Source organism: Hippopotamus amphibius, chromosome 8 (assembly GCF_030028045.1).
Source record: "Hippopotamus amphibius kiboko isolate mHipAmp2 chromosome 8, mHipAmp2.hap2, whole genome shotgun sequence".
Classification (NCBI taxonomy): domain Eukaryota; kingdom Metazoa; phylum Chordata; class Mammalia; order Artiodactyla; family Hippopotamidae; genus Hippopotamus; species Hippopotamus amphibius.
In genome coordinates this window covers 124,412,897-124,433,369 of record NC_080193.1, presented here as the reverse complement: position 1 = coordinate 124,433,369, position 20,473 = coordinate 124,412,897, and the positions used below count along the sequence as shown (strand labels likewise).

Below are 20,473 nucleotides of genomic sequence, written 5' to 3'. Positions count from 1 at the left end.
AAGGGTTTTTTGGTCACACTTAGATCCATAAGCCTGACAAGCAATTTGTCCCAAGGCATTGACCTAAGAAATGTTTTCCATAAAGGTTTTTATCATTAATCCCTGGTAGCTTTGTAAATAATCTTGAGTCTTATGCCCACTGTACGATATTAGGTGAGTAATTTAAGTGTCTAAGCCTCATTTTCTTTATTAGTGAAGTAAGAGTAATTGAAATTATTCCATAGGCTTTAATGAAAATAAATGAATTATTCCAGGTAAATTGCTCAGTACTTTTTCTGGGCATACCATAAGCAGTCAATAAATGTTTGTTGGCATGGTGAGATGTTTATTTTACAGTAGGACCTGACTCCTGACAAAACTTTTTTTTTAATTGTTACTGATCATTTAATGCTGCTGAATTGATCATTTTGCCTTCTTTTTCTTTTCTAGATCTTGAAGTAACAATTGTAAACATTGTGACTATTCATTAGAAAAAAACTTACAAAGCCAGGCTGCATATTTTAATTGCTTTTAAAATACAGTTAACCTAAGAAAAAGGGCAATTAGGCTTTATTATGTAACCTAGAAAGTATGTGCCTCCTTTGGGAGTTGGGTCTTACTCTTTCACTTCAAAGTAATCTATTTGTTGTTTTGTTTCCAAATACAGGCAGCTGCTAGAGAAGAAATCCTCGCTAATGGAGGGAGCCTGTCGCATCACCATGGAGGTATTCTTTTTTCGGGGGTAGAATTTCTAATATTTCTACTGTTTGAAGTATTTGGTTTGATAAAATGCTGGGGGAAGTATAATATGAGTAATTTGAGAGCACTAGAGATCTTGTGGAAGTTTTTTGTCTGTCATTGAGGTCGCCTGTGTTGTGGTGGTAACCAACAGAAGCTTGATGTGACAAGCCTGCCTGGATAACAGAACGTAGACAGCCTTCTTAGTTCCAGGAGCTTCATGTTACCCAGAATAGCCCAGCAAGCCTGGGAGGTATTTGAGCATTACAGCAAAGGTTTTTAAAGGAGGAAAAAGACCTACATAAATGTTTTTCAGTGGTACTGTATGTTGAAGAGCTGTTCATTCTGCCTACCCAAAATTCAGCAAATTAATGCAGACAGGCTATGAAAAAAATCTTTTTTCAAGACTTTAATGCTGTTTTAGTTTTCCTTTTTGAGCATTGTAGTATTAAGTTTTATTGGAGAGTTGATAACATCACTAATAAAAATTATGATATATCTACCTGTATTACTAGCAGTGTTTTTAATATACCTCTCAATGTAAATTGGTGCCTAGAAAATAGGTATGTGTAGATTTTTTTTAATTAAAAAATTTTTTTTAGGGAAGCACATGAAGATAAATGACCACCAAACTTAAAAAATTCAACTCCTACTCCTACTCTGGATTCTCCATATCCCTCTTTCCCTGCTTGATTTTCCATCATAGCATTTAGCATTATCTAACATGCTATTATTTATACTTCTTAAGATTAGCTATCTCCTCCTACTGGAAAGTAGGATCCATAAGAACAGAGACTTCTGTTTCATTTCTGTGTACCAGCACCTAGAACAGTGCTTGGCCCCAGTCAGCCCTCCATACATGTGTATAGAATGATTGAAAGACTGTTGGTAGAAAACAGAATGGGCTGTGGGGGATCTTTGTTCATATAGCATTATTGCAGCCAGGCCTGAAGAAGATCGCTAATGTGGATGAATGAAATAAGAAGATAATTCCCAGCATCATGGTATCAATTTAATCTTTTGCATTCCCCCTACTTTTTTCTTTACCTCCACAAATAAATTTCTGACTTAGCCAACTAATATGCATTAAAGTGAATGAATTTGTTCTTTCCCTCCTCTTCCTGTTTATTACCTTTTGATGGAGATTCTAATGAATGTTAGAATGACAAAAATGAAGAAGGGAAGAAACTGGATATTAGAAACCTCTCAAGTGGAATTAAAAGCTTTTGATTAATCTACAAGTCTGAACCTAATTTTGGAAATGTAAACATGAGGTATTTCATAAAGATGCTTAGAATTTTAGCACCTTCCTTTAAAATGTTCAGAGAGCTATATACATTATTTTAAATCTTTTTTATATATTTTATTTCAGGATGCCACTGCATTACTGTGTAATGAACTTGTAAAATTACATAATATCATTAATATGTTCTTCATTCTAAATTGATTGGATGGAGGGAGGAAGCAGAATAATTTAGCTATAATTACTTATTTGAAGAAAAAATTTTTTTTCCTTTCCATAGCCAACAGTTTTGCCTTTTGGTACATGTCAGCAGCTAACAAGTATACTTTTTCCTTTAAGATCAGGAACTGTAGGATCCATGTTTGTGATAGTAAATATGAGAGAGATGTGATTCTGCAAGAGGATAAGAATAGCCAGATCTTATACTGCATAGAAAGAAATAGAGGCTTAATTGTTATTTAGATAATTGAGGTAGATGAACCAATTCCTTAATTGTGAGAGGATGTTCTCCGTTTACTCAAGCTTTACAGTGTGATAAATTCTACAGAAGTTGGAAGTGACCAAATGACCAGCAACATTGTAGAGGGAAGCCAAACCAATGTTTTTTTGTTTTGTTTTGTTTTTTCTTGCCAATGACACTTTACTCCTTCAGGATCTATGAGGATATTAAGGTCCCACCAGTAGCGTCTATATGTGAGATGCTGAAAGTCTAACATGGCAGAGCTGCTGACAATAGGTATTCAAGTACACTTCAGACACTGAGAGCTTCTTAGTAAGCTCCAACAGAACCTGCATAAACATACTTGAAATAATATATGTGTGTGAAGCTGTCATTACAGAGAAAAGAAAATACAAATTAAAAATAATAGTTAAATAATTCTAGTACAAATTTATTTGAGACTTAGACTTTATTATTTGTGAAAGCTATGGTTAATAATCTGTTTTATTATTCAGTAAACACAGATAGAAATTAACTTAAAAAATAGTTGGAAAGATGTAAACCTTAATTAACCAAACAATCACGATTATTCAATTCTTGATTCCAAAGCAAAAAATATAAATAGCTCCTGGGATATTTTTGATACCAAGTATACCTAATGCTTTTTAATATTGTTGAATAATATGTTTTCCACATTATAAATATTACTGGTCCACTAGGCAACAGGATTTCAAAGAATGGTAGTCCTTTCCCTCGAAGGATCTTACAGTCCAGTAAAGTAAAATTATTGTAGCATTTCAAAAGGCTGCTGATCATAACCAGTAGGATTATGATATCATATTTTAACCAAGATAAGAGTCTCCCCTTTTCTTTGAAAAGCACTCAAAAGGTGACTTTAATAAACACGTAAATGCTATAGATGTTAAAACATCAAACAGAAGAGAGATAAAATAGGGAAAGGAATTAACATTTATAAAGCTGTAAATATTTGCTAGGTGCTCTGCATGACAGCGTCCTTTAATCCTAATCAAAATGCTGTGGAATAGATACTGTTCCTGTCTTTCAGATGAAGATATATTAAAGCTCTGAGTGTACAGTAACTTACTCAAAAGTATCAGCAATAATTGTTAATGCCACAATTTGAATTTTTTTTTAAGAACTTTTATTGAGATACAGTTAACATACAATAAACTGCATATATTTAGAGTATACAATTTGGTATTTTTTTTCTTATTAGTAATGTATATATGGCAGTCCTAATCTCCCAGTTCATTCCCCCCAACCCTCCCCACTTTCCCCACTTGGTGTCCATATGTTTGTTCTCTACATCTGTATCTCTATTTCTGCCTTGCAAACTGGTTGATGTGTACCATTTTTCTATATTCTGCATATATGTGTTAATATACGATATTTGTTTTTCTCTTTCTGACTCACTTCATTCTGTATGACAGTCTCTAGGTCCATCCATATCTCTACAGATGTCCCAGTTTCATTCCTTTTTACAGCTGAGTAATATTCCATTGTATGTATGTACATCTTCTTTATCCATTCATCTGTTGATGGACACTTAGGTTGCTTCCATGTCCTAGCTATTGTAAATAGTGCTGCAGTGAACACTGGAGTGCATGTGTCTTTGTGAACTATGGTGTTCTCTGAGTATATGCCCAGTAGTGGGATTGCTGGGTCTTATGGTAACTCTATTTTTAGTTTTTCAAGGAACCTCCATCCTGTTCTCCATAGTGGCTGTATCAATTTACATTCCCACCAACAGTGCAATGAGCGTTCCCTTCTCTCCACACCCTCTCCAGCATTTACTGTTTGTAGATTTTCTGACAATGCCCATTCTAACTGGTGTGAGGTGATACCTCGTTGTAGTTTTGATTTGCATTTCTCTAATAATTAGTGATGTTGAGCAGCTTTTCATGTGTCTCTTGGCCATCCGTATGTCTTCTTTGGAGAAATGCCTATTTAGGTCTTCTGCCCATTTTTTGATTAGGTTGTTTGTTTTTTTGATATTGAGCTGGATGAACTGTTTATATATTTTGGAGATTAATCCTTTGTCTGTTGATTCATTTGCAGATACTTTCTCCCATTCTGAGGGTTGTCTTTTCATCTTGCTCATAGTTTCCTTTGCTGTGCAGAAGCTTTGAAGTTTGATGAGGTCCCACTTATTTATTTTTGTTTTTCTTTCCATTACTCAAGGGGGTGGATCAAAAAAGATCTTGCTGTGATTTATGTCAAAGAGTGTTCTATGTTTTCCGCTAGGAGTTTTATAGTGTCTGGCCTTACATTGAGGTCTTTGATCCATTTTGAGTTTATTTTTGTGTATGGTGATAGGGAGTGTTCTAATTTCATTCTTTTACATGTAGCTGTCCAGTTTTCCCAGCACCACTTATTGAAGAGGCTGCCTTTTCTCCATTGTATATCCTTGCCACCTTTGTGATAGATTAGTTGACCATAGTTTATCTCTGGGCCACAATTAGAATTTGAACTCAAGTCCTACTGCTTCAGGGTCCTTGTCCTCTGACTTAAGAACCTAAAATAGTGAAAATAGGCCAAAAGCTAAAAGGATTGAAATTGAAAGCCTTTGAAAAGAGATACGTGATTTTAAAAGTATGTGAGAAGAAATACTAAACGTTACTGTTTCTCTTTTAAAATATAAAACCTCTGTTTCTTTCATTTTGACTCTAAGTTAGTTGCTTGTCCTGCTTTAGATTTTAAAATAAAAATGCATCAGCATCTTGATTTCCTCATCAAAGATATTTCATTGTTTTCTCAGTTCGTGCACGTAAGTCAGTTTGACTTTCTGGTTGTTTTTATACTTTCTGATTATAGGTTTCTAACATGTTAGCAGTATCAGATAATAAAACAAATGCAGGTCAGATCATGTTGCAATAAAACTCCTTGTATAATTTATGTGCATTTTCAGGTTCTAGGCTTAAAAGCCTTTATTTGTTGACGACTCCAAGGTTGATGAAATAATTTAATTTTAGAAATTATTAACTTGAATGTAGCAAGACTTGATTGCATATTATTTATTGAGAGGTTCTGCCTCATTTAAGTAGGAATCTTTTATTTCTATCACATTTCTCATATTTTTATTTTCCTGCAGTCAAAAATATGACTGTGTGGAAATAAATTCTAAACCACTTGGATTCCTCTATGGCTTAGAAACAAAAAATGTATTTCATTTGAGCTGGTAAAATGAAAATGCTTTCCCTTTGCTAGCTTGTCTTCTTCTAAACGGCTAAACACTCGCGTGCTCTAGGGCTCAGCCTAGAGCCAGTTTGTTCCTCCGTGTTCCCTCACTCCCTCAATGATTACTTCAGTCCCAGGACTTAAAGCTCCATCCTTATGCTGATGACTCCCAAATTCCAGAAGGCATCACCACCAGCATCCTAGTTCAAATCACTGTTTTTTCTTACTGGGACAACTGCGGTAGCCTCTTACCTGGTCTGTCCACCTCCACTCCTGTTCCCCTGCTGTCATTTCTCTTGCTTGCCCAAGTAATCTTTTTAAAACTCAGTATTTTCTCCTCACATTCAGATTAAATCCAAAATCCTTATCAGGTTCTTCAAGGATGTACACTGTGTGTTTATCTCTCTGTCTTCATCTCTTATTTCTTTTTCCCTCTAGCAGTAGTGACCTTCTGGCTATTTCTCGGACATATCAACCCTCTTCCCACTTCAGGACTTTGCTATTTGGTTCTTCTTCTTCTGATATTCTTTCTCTTGCTTTTCCCCCCAGATGTTTGCATGGCTCACTTTCCCTGTCATTTAGATCTTTGTTAAAAATGTTACCTTCTTAGAGTTATCTTCCCTATTCTCTTATGTAGTTTATATGTTCCTCATTTAAATAAGTTCAGTGAGGTTACTGACTGTATCTTATCTGTCACTGTGTTCCCCACTTCCTGGAACAGTGACTGGCTGTTCTACATAGAAGTAGATGCTCAATGAATATGTTATGTGAGTAGTTAAGTACCCAAGTGCTCACAGAATTTTGGGCAATTTTGCAAATTCTCAAACATCTCTGAATTTTTCATGTTAAAATGACATTAGTCTCCTTGCTAATTTAGCATCAAACGTTTAATAATCAGACCTTGTTTGAATATACGGTCATGTTTAATCATGGAAAGACTTAATTTATTCCATAATATTTCTGAGAATGTGTATTAGCAGAGTCAGTTATTCAGTGGGAAAAGTAGGGTAAAATAATGTGCATTTCTCTACAACTGCCCAACACCAGCCATTTTAGTGTTCTTCCATAGATTCATTATGTATGTAAGATTCCATTTAAACTTTGTCTTAAAACAAATACAAGTTTGAGAGACTTACAAACAGAGGGGGGAATCATAGGCTTTGGAATTAAATCTGCATTTGACTGTTGGCTCTGCATTTAACTGGCTGTGTGACCTTAGGGAAATAACTTCTCTGAGCTTCAGTTTTCTCATCTGCAAAATGCAAATAGTATCTATCTCAGATTATTGTAAGACTTACGTGTGGTAATGTAAAGCATCAAAATGTGTAAAGTCTCAAAATGTGATAATGTAAAGCATCAAAAGTGTCCTGGTTATAGTAGGTGCTTAAAAAACAGTAGCCTTTTAAAAAAATAAAAGCAGTGGAGAACACCAAGTGAAACACTGGTTTGTATCCTTAACCCCTTACTCTAACCAATGAAGAAAGGGTTACAGTTTATTTGAAAAAGACCCATATATTCAAGGAATATAATTTAACAATTGTTTTAACATTTTCATCTATAACTTGCAGTTAGTCTCACTCTATAGGAGGTTCTGTTACAATCTATATGAAAGAGCAATAAATTTTCTTCACACTATTGGCTACAAAATTTGCTATAAAAAATGTCTTTTTTCATAAATGCTACTCTACTTAAAGTCTGTCATCTAATTTGTAAATTTCAAATATCCTGTGCTATTCAGTATAGTTTCATAAAGAAGAAATCTTTCCATATAAATTTTAAATAGAGTGGGTTTAATTATCCTTCTAAAGTTAATCAATAATAGAGCTCTTGAAAGATTGGTTTTTATATATGTAGAAAAGATTTTCCTTAATTTGAATCCTGAACTTAAAACTCAAGGCGACCTCATAGTAGCATCTTTAGTTACTAACCTTCAGGCAGTGTCGTGACATTCTCAGTACTATTTTTGAGTTCAAGAGTATAAGGGCTGGGGGTTGGGAGAATATTGATGCAATTTCTCTTAGAGGGTTTGGCCTGTAATTGTGATTAATAACAGTTGCTTTCACTATCTGGAAACAGACAGGCTGGTTTGTCTGCCTACAATCATGCTGTGATAAATGGAGCTATTTAAACTCTGGTTTTGTGTATCAAAGAAAACAGATGTAGTCTGGAACTGGAGGCTATAGGAAATATAAAGCCTGCTTAACTTAATCTTCATAGTGCTTGTTTTTGTAACTGACGAGCTGGTCAGTTTAAACAGCAGGGTTTATGTCAGCCACATATTTAATTTCAGTTTATGACTTAAGTTTTTAAGCTGTTCATTTGCTAAAATTATACTTAAGTCCTTGTCAGGAAGTAAAAAACTTTGATTAAATATAACCAGTCTTAGTTTAAATATTGATGTCTTTACTTAATCAAAATTATTTCCTATTGTTCACAGAATAATTATGGGGTAGCTGCTCTTAGCAGTTTTTGTGGTCTTAACATAATCCAATAGTATCAGGAATTTTAAAAGTAAAAAGAGACTACTTAAAATAATGAGCAAAAGATCAGCTTTGTTAAAAACCTACAGTGTGAAATAAGAGATATACAGATGGTAAAGGATGAATAAACCTATCACTATTTATAGATGATATGATTGTCTTTGTAGAAAATAAAAAAAGTTTACAAAAACAAAATCAGCAAGATTGCAAAATATAAGCGCACACACCAAGATCAATTGCATTTCTGTATATTAACGATAAGCATATAGAAGCTGAGATTTAAAACGCGCTACCATTCACATTTGCTTCAAGGAAGACATTTAAATCTAACAAAATATGTACATGCTTAGGCATAAATCTAACAAAATATATACAGGATCAGTGTTCTGAAAATTACAGAATGCTGATGAAAAAAATCAAAGACCTAAATAAATGGAGAGATGGGTTCATGGATTGCTAGGAAACTGTACATAGTATAAAGATGTCAGTTCTCCCTAGATTGATCTACCTATTTAATACAATTTCTATCAGAATTTCAGAAGGATTTTTAGTAGATATAGAAAAGAGTATTCTAAAATTTATATGGTAAGACAAAGGAACTAGATGGCTCAAACAATTTTGAAAAAAGAAGAGCAGAGTCATAGGAATCATTTTACCTGATTTCAGGGCTTATACAGTCATCAAGACTGTGTGGTATTAGAAGAGTGACATATTGATCAATGGAACAGAATAGAGAACTCAGAAATAGACCCACACGAATATGTCCAACCGATTTTGACAAAGGTATAAAGCAATGCAATCGAGGAAGTATATAGCTTTTTCAACAAATGATACAGGAACAATTGGACATTCATAGGTTAAAAAGAAAAAAAAGGAAACTTGACCTGAACCTCACACTTTATACCAAAATTAACTCAACATAGATAATAGACTTAAATGTAAAACAAAATAATAAAACTTTCAGAAAAAAAACCAGGAGAAAATATTTAAGATCTAGAGTTATGCAAAGGGTTCTTAGACTCTTCACCAGAAGCGCAATCAATTTCAGGAAAAATTGATAAACGATCTCATCAAAATTAAAAATGCTGTTTGAAGGACTCTGTTAAGAGGATGAAAAGGTAGGCTACAGAGTAAGAGAAAATATGTGCAAACCACATAACCAACAAAAGACCTATATAATATATAAAGAACTCTCAAAACTCAATAGTAAAATACAAACAGTTCAGTTAGAAAATGGACAAAAGACATGAAGAATCATTTCACTGAAGAGTATATACAGTTGACAAATAATTATATGAAAAGATGTTCAACATTGATAACCATTAGGGAAATGCAAATTAAAACCACAAGAGAAACCACTATACTCCTATCAGAAAGCCAAAATTAAAAAATAGTGGCAGTGTCAAATGCTGGCAAGGATGTAGAGAAACTAGATGAATCATACATTACTGGTTGGAATGTAACATGGTATAGTCATTCTGTAAAAACAGTTGGCAGTTTCTTATAAAATCAAACATGTAACTACCATTCAACCCAACAGTTATACTCTTGGGCATTTATACCAGAGAATTGAAAACATAAACCTGTACATGGATATTCAGAGAAGATTTACTAATAGTAGCCCAAAACTGGAGTCAGCTCAGATGTCCTTCAACCATTAAATAGCTAAACAAACTGTGGTACATGTATGCTGTGGAATACTACTCAGCAGTAAGAGGAAATGAACCATTAACACATGCAGCAACTTGGATGAATCGCCAGGAAATTATGCTGAGTGAGAAAAAGCCAATCCCAAAAGATTGCATTCTGTGTGATAGTATTACTATAACATTTTTGAAAAGACAAAATTAGAGAAATGGAGAACAGATTAGTGGTTTCTAAGAGTTGGGTATGGAGAGGGGATGACTATAAATAGGCAATACAGGGATCCTTGTGAGGATGGAAATGTTTTGTATCTTGACTATATCAGTGTCAACATGCTAGTTGTGATTTTGGTCTTTTGATGAGTATAGCCTTTTCAGTATTGAATCTTTGTCAGATTACCATAAGATAGCAGAAAGTTTGTTTTGCTCTTTAATTTTTTTCCTTCAGTTTTTTCTTTGTGATTGGCTTTTTCTTACAAAACTTAGAAGTTGATTATAATATTTTTCCACTGAAGCAATGTTGTAAATAGTGAGATTCTAAGACCAGAGTGTAAAAGCCAATTTAATCCGTGATGTAGTTGAACATTCAACTATTTCAGCTATGTCATAGGATATGTCCGCTCTCAAATCTATGTCATAGATTTGAGAGCGGATAGAAAATCTGTTGTAAGAATATATTGATCCCTGCGCCTTCCTATGCTTGCAATTATAGATGCACAGTCCCAGATTAGGGCAGGGACAACATTATGCTTGCCATCTCTTACCTTATCCTATGTATACCTGTAGTAGCTTCCAGCTTCAGATGTGTTTTCTCAGCCACTAGGAAAGAATAAGTGGCTTGGATAATACCACTTCTCTTTGGATCTCTAAAGAGAACTTTTTCTCCCTAGCAATTTTATGACCAAGACTCTTTTAAGTACTAGATGTTATTCTCAGAATACCTCTACTACGTTATTATATTGTTACAGAATAATTAACTTTTTATAGTTAGTTTCAGGAGATTAGCAAACAATCCTAATAAATATTTTCAAGTGTAAAATCTGTTAAAAGTAACTTTAGGTAAAGTTAATTTTTTTTTTCATAAATTTATTTATTTTATTTATTTATTGGCTGTGTTGGGTCTTCATTGATGCACACGAAGTTCTCTAGTTGCTGCAAGCGGGGGCTACTCTTCATTGTGGTGTGCGGGCTCCTCATTGTAGTGGCTTCTCTTGCTGCAGAGCATGGGCTCTAGGCATGTGGGCTTCAATAGTTGCAACTCACGGGCTCTAGAGCACAGGCTCAATAGTTGTGGCACACGGGCTTAGTTGCTCCATGGCATGTGGAATCTTCCCAGAGCAGGGCTCGAACCCATGTCCCCTGCATTGGCAAGCAGATTCTTAACCATTGTGCCACCTAGGAAGTCCGGTAAAGTTAATTTTTAATGTTCTGTGTTGTCTAACACAGAAACCACTAAGGTACTTGTGGCTATTTAAATTTTAATTAATTAAAATGAAAATTATTTCCTCATTTGCCACCTTTCAAGTGCTTAATATCCACATGTGGCTAGGGACTACTATGTTAAACAGTACAGATATAGAACGTTTCTGTTGACACAGAAAGTTCTCTTGGACAACGCTGTGAAGCTTTATTTCATATACATTTTCACACATTGGCTGCGTAAATGGCCCAAAAATATGACTTAAAAGTTTTTTTCAGTAGCCATTAGATTCAAGTCTTTTAGAAGTTAAGTTCCGAAACTAGCATTTGTCATTAATGGCAGGTTTTCTCAGAGTATAACTTCTGTCTATCATTTTTTCCAGAATGTCTTTCAGTTTGATCAGTAGCCTCAAATTTAGAACAAGGTAACCTTGCAATAGGAAAAGCCATTCACTGCTAATCCAGAAAAGATATGTTGCTTTTATGGAAATTGTTTTGGGCTCCTAGGAGTAAAGATATGCTGTGGCAGTAAAGATATGTTGCTTTTATGGAAATTGTTTGGGCTGCTAGGAGATAGACCTTTGGAAACATATAGTCCAAGATTTCTTGGTCTTGGCATTGTTGACGTTTTTGGCTAAATTCTTTGTTGTGTGGGGTGTCCTATGCATTACAGTATGTTTAGCAGCATCCCTGACCTCTACCCACTAGATGCTGGTAACATCGCCCCAGTTATGACAACCAAAAAAGTCTCTAGACATTGCTAAATGTCCCCTGGGGTGCAAAATTGCCTCTGTTGAGAACTGTTGATATAGTCCAAAGACTCCTAGAGATTTGGAGGAAAAGAGAGTTAGGTTCTGTGACATACCTTCTCCTATCTTAGCTAATGTAAAATAGCTCTGAGTATATCCAAGAAATATTGTCAGAATATAGGGAATGCAAGGCAGATAAAACCAAAGGAAATTAAGGAAATCCAGTTTGCTTTCCCTGGATATTTGCATCCCTGCCTGTTATCTAAAATGGCTTATAGATAACTGTGGCTCAATATTTATTTCTTAACTAACATTTTTTGAATTCTTACTGTGTGGCATACACTGTAGTAGGCAATAGGACTATAGAAATGAGTAAAACATGGCCCTAGTCTTCAAGGAGCATCTGGTGTTTTCTCTGCTTTTCTGTCCTTATCTATTTCGTGGTTATTTGGCCTGTTTACTTGCTCTCAGCTCTGTTGTATAGGCATTACATGTATTGCCACTTGGTTTATTTGGACGTGTCAAACCATCTTTTGGGGACGTATAGCAGAATTAGCCCTTGATTGTATTCTGAAGACAAATTGAATCCGGCTCTTGTGATCTGTTATCATCTTGGTAATTCAGACTTCTTTTCTGTTTCATAATCTCTAAAGACCTATTCAAGGATCTGTAAGATCTTAGAGCTGCTATATAAACTGCACAGATACAACCTTAGCATTAAGAAAACTGACATTTAAAAATATTTAATAAGAGAAAAACCTTATAATACCAGATTTTAATTGCTTTGTTAAAGTCCATGATATCTATGAATTTTTCATCTTGATATCAAAAGTTTCATTAGTAGTAGAAAATAAATCAGATGACTTAATAAATCAAACATGACTTTTAAGTATCCACTAAGCATTAAATTAGACTCCTAGTCATAGTCCAATCTCATGTTCTTTAAAAGCTGGATATTAGCGTATTCTTCAGTTGGATATCCGTTGACCTCAGCATGTACCTCCACCAAAACCACACACACACATGCAAATGCCTTATAGCACAAACAAATGGACAGCTAAATCCTCTTTTCAGGTTGAACGCTCTACTCCATGCCACTCCCTTCCAAAGAAACATCATCATAGGCAGATCACCAGATACCCCAAAGAGTGGAAATGATGCATTGCCCTTCTCTGTTCTCATCAATACAGAACACGTTTCATGGGGCCAGAACTTCACCTATCAAAAGGTTGGTGTCCCTTTAGCACTAGTTCCTCACAAGATTAATTAAATCTTGAAATACAAAGTCGATGCTCAGATCACTCATACAAACAGCTTAGTCTAGATTTTCTTTTTTAAATTTGACCTGTAGAATAGTGTTAAAAAGGTACCCAGGGTGCTCAAACTAGAATTTTCAAAATACCATTGTTTTAATAATGGTTAGGTGCTTTTAACTTTGGCTAAATTCTACTTCTGAGCTTTAGTTTCAGTAATCTTCTAAAGGTACAGCCCATTTTATAATTTGTTTTTTAAATAAGTATATAATAAATCTTTTCAGCCTTATAATCAAACTCATAGTTCAAAAAGTTTTTAATTTAGCTAAAAAGAATTCTGGCTAGCCGACCCTAGATGTGTCCCTTTTAAGATGAGATTATTTGGTAGTTTCAGCGAAGTTTTCAGTCCGTTAGACCACAAAGATTAGTTCCAGATAATTTTTGGTGGCTAGGCTAGCCACCATGTCCACGTTTTCCACACACAAGACTCTCATTACCCATTCCCCTCGTATACATGTCTGTTCATTCTTTGCTATTGATCTTCCCACAAAATGTTTTCTTTCTTGGAGCTGTTAGCATCCAAAGGGGACTATTGAGCCTGTGATTTCAAAAAGCTTCTGTTTTCCCTGAAAGCTTCTATTGTCTCTGTTCCAAAAGTATAATTTTTAAATGTACTTATATTGTGGGAAAAAAACCAAAGTATTGATACTTATTTTATTCTGTCTGTATATACAGGATAAGAAATTAAATTGTAAAAAAGTGAACTCCACTTTTAATTTAAACAGAAAAAGAATTTCCTCCCATTAGTTCTCTGTAATGCTTAGTATTTGGCTGGCCTGTGATTTTTTGTACCTTTAAAAATATGTCTGAGACTCTTAAATACCTGACTTAAGTATTTTGAGCATTGAATATGTAGAAAAAATGTGAATTGTGAAGTACAAGGTCCCTTTCTTATTTTCCGAAATGGTGGATTTGGCTTTTTGTAGCTCTAGTATTGGCTCTCAAGCTAGGTTTATACTTGTAGAGTATCAGATGTCAAAGGAATGTAGTTGAGTCAGTAGCCATAAATATCCCACATCAGACAATTCAGGCCTGCAAAGAGGAATAAGCTTCATGTGGTATGAAGGTACACGTGCCTTTTTGTGGATAACTATACATACACAGAATGTTGAAGTAGTCTTTGTCCACCTGTTATTTGCTGTTTTCATTCATGCATTCTCCCTTTTAGTATGGCATGCTACATAAAGGGCAGAGTATCACTTCTTCCTTTTCTGAAAATGAGTCTACAGATGTTTACGCAGCTACTATATAGTTGTGCATACATGTGTATTACACATGTCCAAATCAGTATAATCAGCTACTTTCTAAAACGGCTAGCAGTGCCGTTTTAGAAAGATTGTACAAATGGCATTATTATTGCTGTTGTTTAGCTCTTAGAATAAAAGTCTTCTTTGAAGTGTGTTCCCCTCTTTGGAATCAGGGCCTTTTCGTTCTTCATTGTTGTTTTTTTTAATTTATCTATTCATCTGAGGCAGCCAGAGAAGGTTCTCTAGAACCTTTTGTGAAGAATTTGTGAATTTTATGAAGGCTATTTCCAATAATCTCTCATTATAAACACTCATTAAGCATTTTTACTTAAACTCTCTTTGTACATTTATCCTGTAATGTAATTGACTTAAATTATTAAGCAAATCTAAAAAGACTTCTGGTCTGTTTAATTGCATAAATCGTGATTTCTGTCCTCATTTCAAATTCTGTTATTACTGACTGAAGAAGCTCACAGACCTCTGCCATCAGGCCATCAAGGGGTTAAATTATTTTATCAAATATGTTTATGAGGGGCCACAGCTATGCTGCCTGTACTGCCTTTTTTTTTTTTACTTTCTAGTTCACTAATCAAATGTATGTTAGATTGATTATTGTAAAAGTATAAACCATAGAAAATTTGACAAGATAGATGTGTAAATTATCCTTCTGACAGAACTAATGATGCACTCCAAGCACCTTCTGTTTTCCAGTACTTGGTGAGCGACTTCATTAAATATGCAATGGCTGTTGGGTGGCTTCTCAGATGATGGTTCAGTTCCTTGTGGAATTGCACTATTACTAGAGGTGTAAAACCAGGCAGACAGGCTAGCTGTTGGGCATCCTGCTGAGGTTCTAATGTGCTCCATCTTGTTGGAGCAGTTGTTTGCAGTCTTTTCAGGACAATTACATCCATAACCACAGGACACATTCAGTGAAACTATATTACAGATAACAGTGGAGACTGGCACTGACTGCTTTTCACCCCACTCTCTTGAGTTGCCTCAGTGTCGGTAGCTTATAATAATGCCACTTGTACCACTCACAGAGTAGTGTTTTTGTTTTTGTTTTTGTTTTTGTTTTTAATACCTTGGAGCAAGTCCGGAAATAACTGATTTGTAACTTTGTTTAAGTGCTAAAATTGTAGGATATTTGAGGTGAAAAGATTCTGTAAATTCTACTCCCTTTGCAGATGAGAAAACTAAGACTGAGGCATTGTGGTGGTGGTCCCCTTAGGGAGATAGTAGGAGGACCTACCTGATAGAACATCTTTTAGGTGGTGGAGATTGCACGAATAGGAATTTCTACTGTTTGGCTTCTAGTTTTAGAGTTCTTTTAAACAGAATTTTTCTTTTGAATTTAACTTTTATTTCCCTGCTATAGAGCATTTTTCCTCATCCTAACACTAGCAATGCTTTTTTATTTCTAGAAGCCAAGTAGAAATATTTTGCTTTCTGAGAATGTCAAGCTGTTTATTATTTTAATGACAATTGATGGTTTCCTGGAGAACTGGACACAAAAGATGGTTTGAGTTGAGCTTAAAATGGTATTTAAGATTTCCAAAAGGCAGATGCTATGGTGTATCACTGCAGCCTGATAAATGGGAGTGCGTTTTAGAATGACAGGCTGAATACTTTAATGAAAGAAGGTTTCCCATTTTAGTTGGCCAATTAGATCACTGTTGATGACTTTGGATCATTAATGAACATTTGTGGAAAATGACCATTTGAATTCAGTTATTACAATAATACATCGGAAGAGTACTAACCACAAATAATCCTACCTGTAAATAAGATTTATCCATTTTGCCACAGAGAAGTCAGCATCCTGCTTTGCTTTTTAATGCCAAAGCAAGTTGACATGTTAGAATTCTTTTATAGATTAAGAACATATCATTTCTTTCAAAAGTTCTACTTAGAAAAGGTTGTTTTTCATTGAGTGCTTTTTAAAATATAATTTATGCTGCGAACCATTATATTCACTATTCTCAGAGTAAATTAGCAAGATTTAGAAACCATGAAGGGGAACATTATGTAGTGTGTAAAAGCAGATAATTAAATATAAGGTGGTTTAGGTATTTGATTTATTTAGTGCCTAAAAAAACTCAATTCTAGAAAAACAATAGGAAGAAAATAACCATTGTTTGAACATGCAAGTTTATTTTAAAGTCATGTGAAAAGAAAATGCAAATGGTAAGCTTCATAACCAGATTTTTTCTTAAGCCCAAAGTTCAGATTTTCTCAATTTTTTTAAAAGCTTTTGTTCTCAAAATATTTTCCGGATATATATCTTGTCATTTTTGCTATAGTATACCCAACAGATTCATCTGGATATGTTTTCTTTAGTTAACTTTATTTTCTCTGAAACTTCGTCATGTTTTGGTAAAGACAGGAGGTGGGTTCCTTTGAAATGCATGTTTTTCTCATTTTGTTATTTGTAAAATGGGCCATAATCTCAGTCCAAGCTTCCTTCATCTCCATTTTATAGTTTACAGAGAAAGGAGACACTGTGGAGCACAGGCTTCCCCTGGGAATACACTGGGCTTAATGAGCTTGATAGTCTGGTGGGCTCAATAAATCAAATAAAGCAAAACATTTCTCATTTTTGAATAAAAGCATTTATCACACAGTGTTTGTTCATTCATGGTCACAAGATTGATTGGTTCCCAGCATCATAGTGTATATTGAAGCATTTTTGATTTTGTTTTTCCAGTGGGCAAGTTACGGAAGCAATGGCTAAAGGAAAGTATCTCTGATGTCGGCTTTGGGATGCTGAAGTCTGTCAAGGAATACGTGGACCCCAATAACATCTTTGGAAACAGAAACCTTTTATAAATCCATTACTATTGTTAAGAAAAATGTCACTTTTTTTTTAAGTCTTTAACTATGGTTATACCAGTAATCAAATATATCATGGACTTTATTTCAGCTACATTTGTTTGTTGGTTTAAAATGTTTGTTTCATTCTGTAGTTTGTTTTGTTTCTACATCTATGGATTGACAGATGGTATTCCTAAATCTCTCTCATTGTAGGTGCATCAGTTTACAGCCAACTGGTTGTCATTTCAAATTTCAGTCAGGCAGCACAAGGCTGCCAGTTGTTATTTCAGAAGAAGATGCTGCCGGCTGTTTTGTATTCTTGGGAACAAAGGCAGATTTTGGTGTCATCTGTTGTTTCTCTAGCCTCTTTTTTAAAAGAACATTTCTGGGAAGCAACTATCTAGGGAAGGATTGCACTGAGGAGTGATGTACATGTATGCTTTTTTTAAGAGTGCATTCTAGTGTGAGTAGGCCATTAAGAGAGAACACCCGTGAAAGAATATAAGCCACCTCTTGTTCAGGATGCCTTCAGTTTGGTAAGGTGCTTGGCCTACATTTTTGTTTCAAATTAGTATACAGTTATAAAACCTTACATCATTAGTATGATTTATTCTGTCAAGGGACATGTTTTTGTTCTCCATGTTTCTATTTCTACTGAGGTATGAGTTGTATTTGTATCACTGAGATAACATACTGTTATATCCTAATTCATTCATAATGTGTTATAAGAAAAGCTGACTTATCGCTCGTTGTACGTGAAGAACAGGTTTCCGTATCCATGAAAGGAATGGCTTTATTCAACTTAGAGTCCTGATGTTTCTCATTTCACATCATTGTTGCTGAGATGCAGAAGAAGCTGCAACAGGAACAGAAGAAGGAAGACTCCTTTCACCGAATGTCTCCAGTTCAAAGAATTGTTTTGGCTAAAGAAACACAGTCATCATTCAGCTACTGAATTTGAAAACCTCAACAGTTTCGATGACAAAAAACCTTTTTTTAAAAAAATTAACCCAAACAACATGATAAACTTCCATATAAAAGTAAAATTTCAATTTAGTTCTTAATAATGGTTTAATGACTTTTTTCAATTACTGGTTTAACCTAAATTTTAAAAAAAGTAATGTATTAATACACATACCATAATCAAAAGTTCGAAATACCGTATTTCTTAAACAATAGGGAGAACATTAACCACATTTAGCAAACATTTTTACATTCAAATCTGGATATTAAAATAAATGAAATGATTACTTTGAATCACTGTCTGTCAAGGTTCATGATTCACATTTTGAGATGGATTCTTTTCTTGATGCAATACCTAACTTTTGATAATTTTTTTTAATTAATATTTGATCAGCTAATGTAAGTCAAAATGCAGACGATCCTTTAAAAGGACACACTGTCTGTCTATGTAGCAACAGCTCCAGAGTATTTTTGGGCAGTTTGATACCTTTTATATCTGAAGTAGTAGCCTTAACCAGAAAAGTGAAAATCTAAAATTGACTGACAAAATGATATTTTTAAGACTTCAAAATTATAATTTTCAACAAAATTGGCCTCAAACTAATAAACTTAAAATCTGTAAGCAAATCAAAATGAAACATTAGTTTAACAACAAAAACTAAATATTTATTTATTAGAAGCTGCCTCTCTTCATTGATGATTTATTTCTAATTATAAAATTTCCAGCAGATCTTTGCTTCACGTCCTTGATATTTGATATAGTTGGATACTTGATGAGGAAATTACACTTGCTTCTAGAATTGTAAAAATCTCAGCTTTATAAAATGAATCTATTCATGAAGGTAATTTCTCTAACTGATCAAAATGTAAAATTTAATACGGTACTAACATCTCACTGGAGTGTATACATGTTTCTGAGTAATTTTTTAGAAATAAAACTTACAGATTCATAAGCAGATCCATTCCTTTGCACGTGATTGTTATAACATTCTTTCCCAGGGAGTTCAGATTTCAACAACCTCAGAATTAGGAAATACAACACCTGAAATTGTTGAGGTTCACTATTCTACATGAACCTTATAGAAATTAGTGATTTTATGCTTTTGTTTTTCTTCTCCCATGCATGCATGACTCCCCAACCTTGATTTTATAGTAATGACTACATTTTGTAGTTAGAATCATTTCTACAGGGATCATTTTGAAACACATGAGCACTCATAAGTACTGTTTCACTCTCATTTAGTAAATCAGAAAACCTTTCCCCACTTCCACACTCCCGCTTCTGAGAGGTGCCTCAGCATATACTTAGTGTCTGTGGAGAACGGAGTTCTTGAATATACGCAGAAGCACTGAAAACCTTGCCTCCTGTTTCTGAAATATCTGAAAATGGCTTCACAAAAGTTAAAGCCAGGGGAACGTTGTTTATGTGAGGCTTGAATAAGTTTGTTTATGTAGCCTATTTGGTTTTCACTACTGCATAACACTGACTTATCTTAAATTAGTCATATTTCTAATATTTTATTTGATGTCACATTTGGGTTGACGTTTTAGTGGGAATGGGAACTTGCTGCTAGTGAGAAATGGCATTGAATACTAGACTCAGTATGAACAGGCTTTATTGACCCTTAGAGAAACAGTTGCCTTAAAGTTTGGTGCACTTTACAGTGTATAAGTGAGTTTTATTAGTCTTATGCTAAGGAACGTGAGCTCTTTTAATTTAGTACGAGTTGAAGAAGCCACATGTTTATTGTGCCCAATGTTTTACCACAAAGAGAGAGGATTAAATTCTTTCCTCTTTTGAGGAATTGGGAGTTTTCTTCCTAAATGCTTCCAAATTATAGTACTATCACTTAAAAGCTATTTATGAAGCTGGAAGCATTCTAGTATACATAGCTGTGTTGATGTATTTTGGAAAACAAAAATGCAGTGAAGGATGAACTTCCATCAGTGTGTGTATTAAACCAGATACAGATGGTTGCAAAAAACCTCTTTTTCAGAATATTTTCTTAGTAACTGCTAAGTCCTAGCTTGTATTTTTGAAAATGACTTTCGCATGTTGGCTTCAGAGATTTTCCGTTGTCATATTCTTTTATAGCTACAACCTCTTAACTGTAGCTGATCAGAGAAGCCCTGTGGTCCCAAGCTGAAGCCTGTAACCTCAGCTGTTCAAATGGGCTGAGTTTGGTTGAGGATCTAGTCTGTGTAAATGTAGAACACAAACACTTATACATTGATGCACAAACTG

General features: G+C 34.5%; 1 protein-coding gene across 2 annotated transcripts in view; it reads left to right on the top strand.

Annotated features, from left to right (window-relative positions):
* AGPS (alkylglycerone phosphate synthase) overlaps positions 1–19,190 on the top strand; it is a 127,757-nt gene extending 108,567 nt beyond the window's left edge. For both annotated transcript variants that reach the window (XM_057745956.1, XM_057745957.1), the window contains exons 19-20: positions 647–704; positions 17,159–19,190. In XM_057745956.1, the coding sequence (XP_057601939.1) occupies positions 647–704; positions 17,159–17,280 (180 nt within the window). In that variant the 3' untranslated portion in view covers positions 17,281–19,190. The remainder of the gene's footprint in view (positions 1–646; positions 705–17,158) is intronic.
* The last annotated feature ends 1,283 nt before the right edge of the window (positions 19,191–20,473 follow it).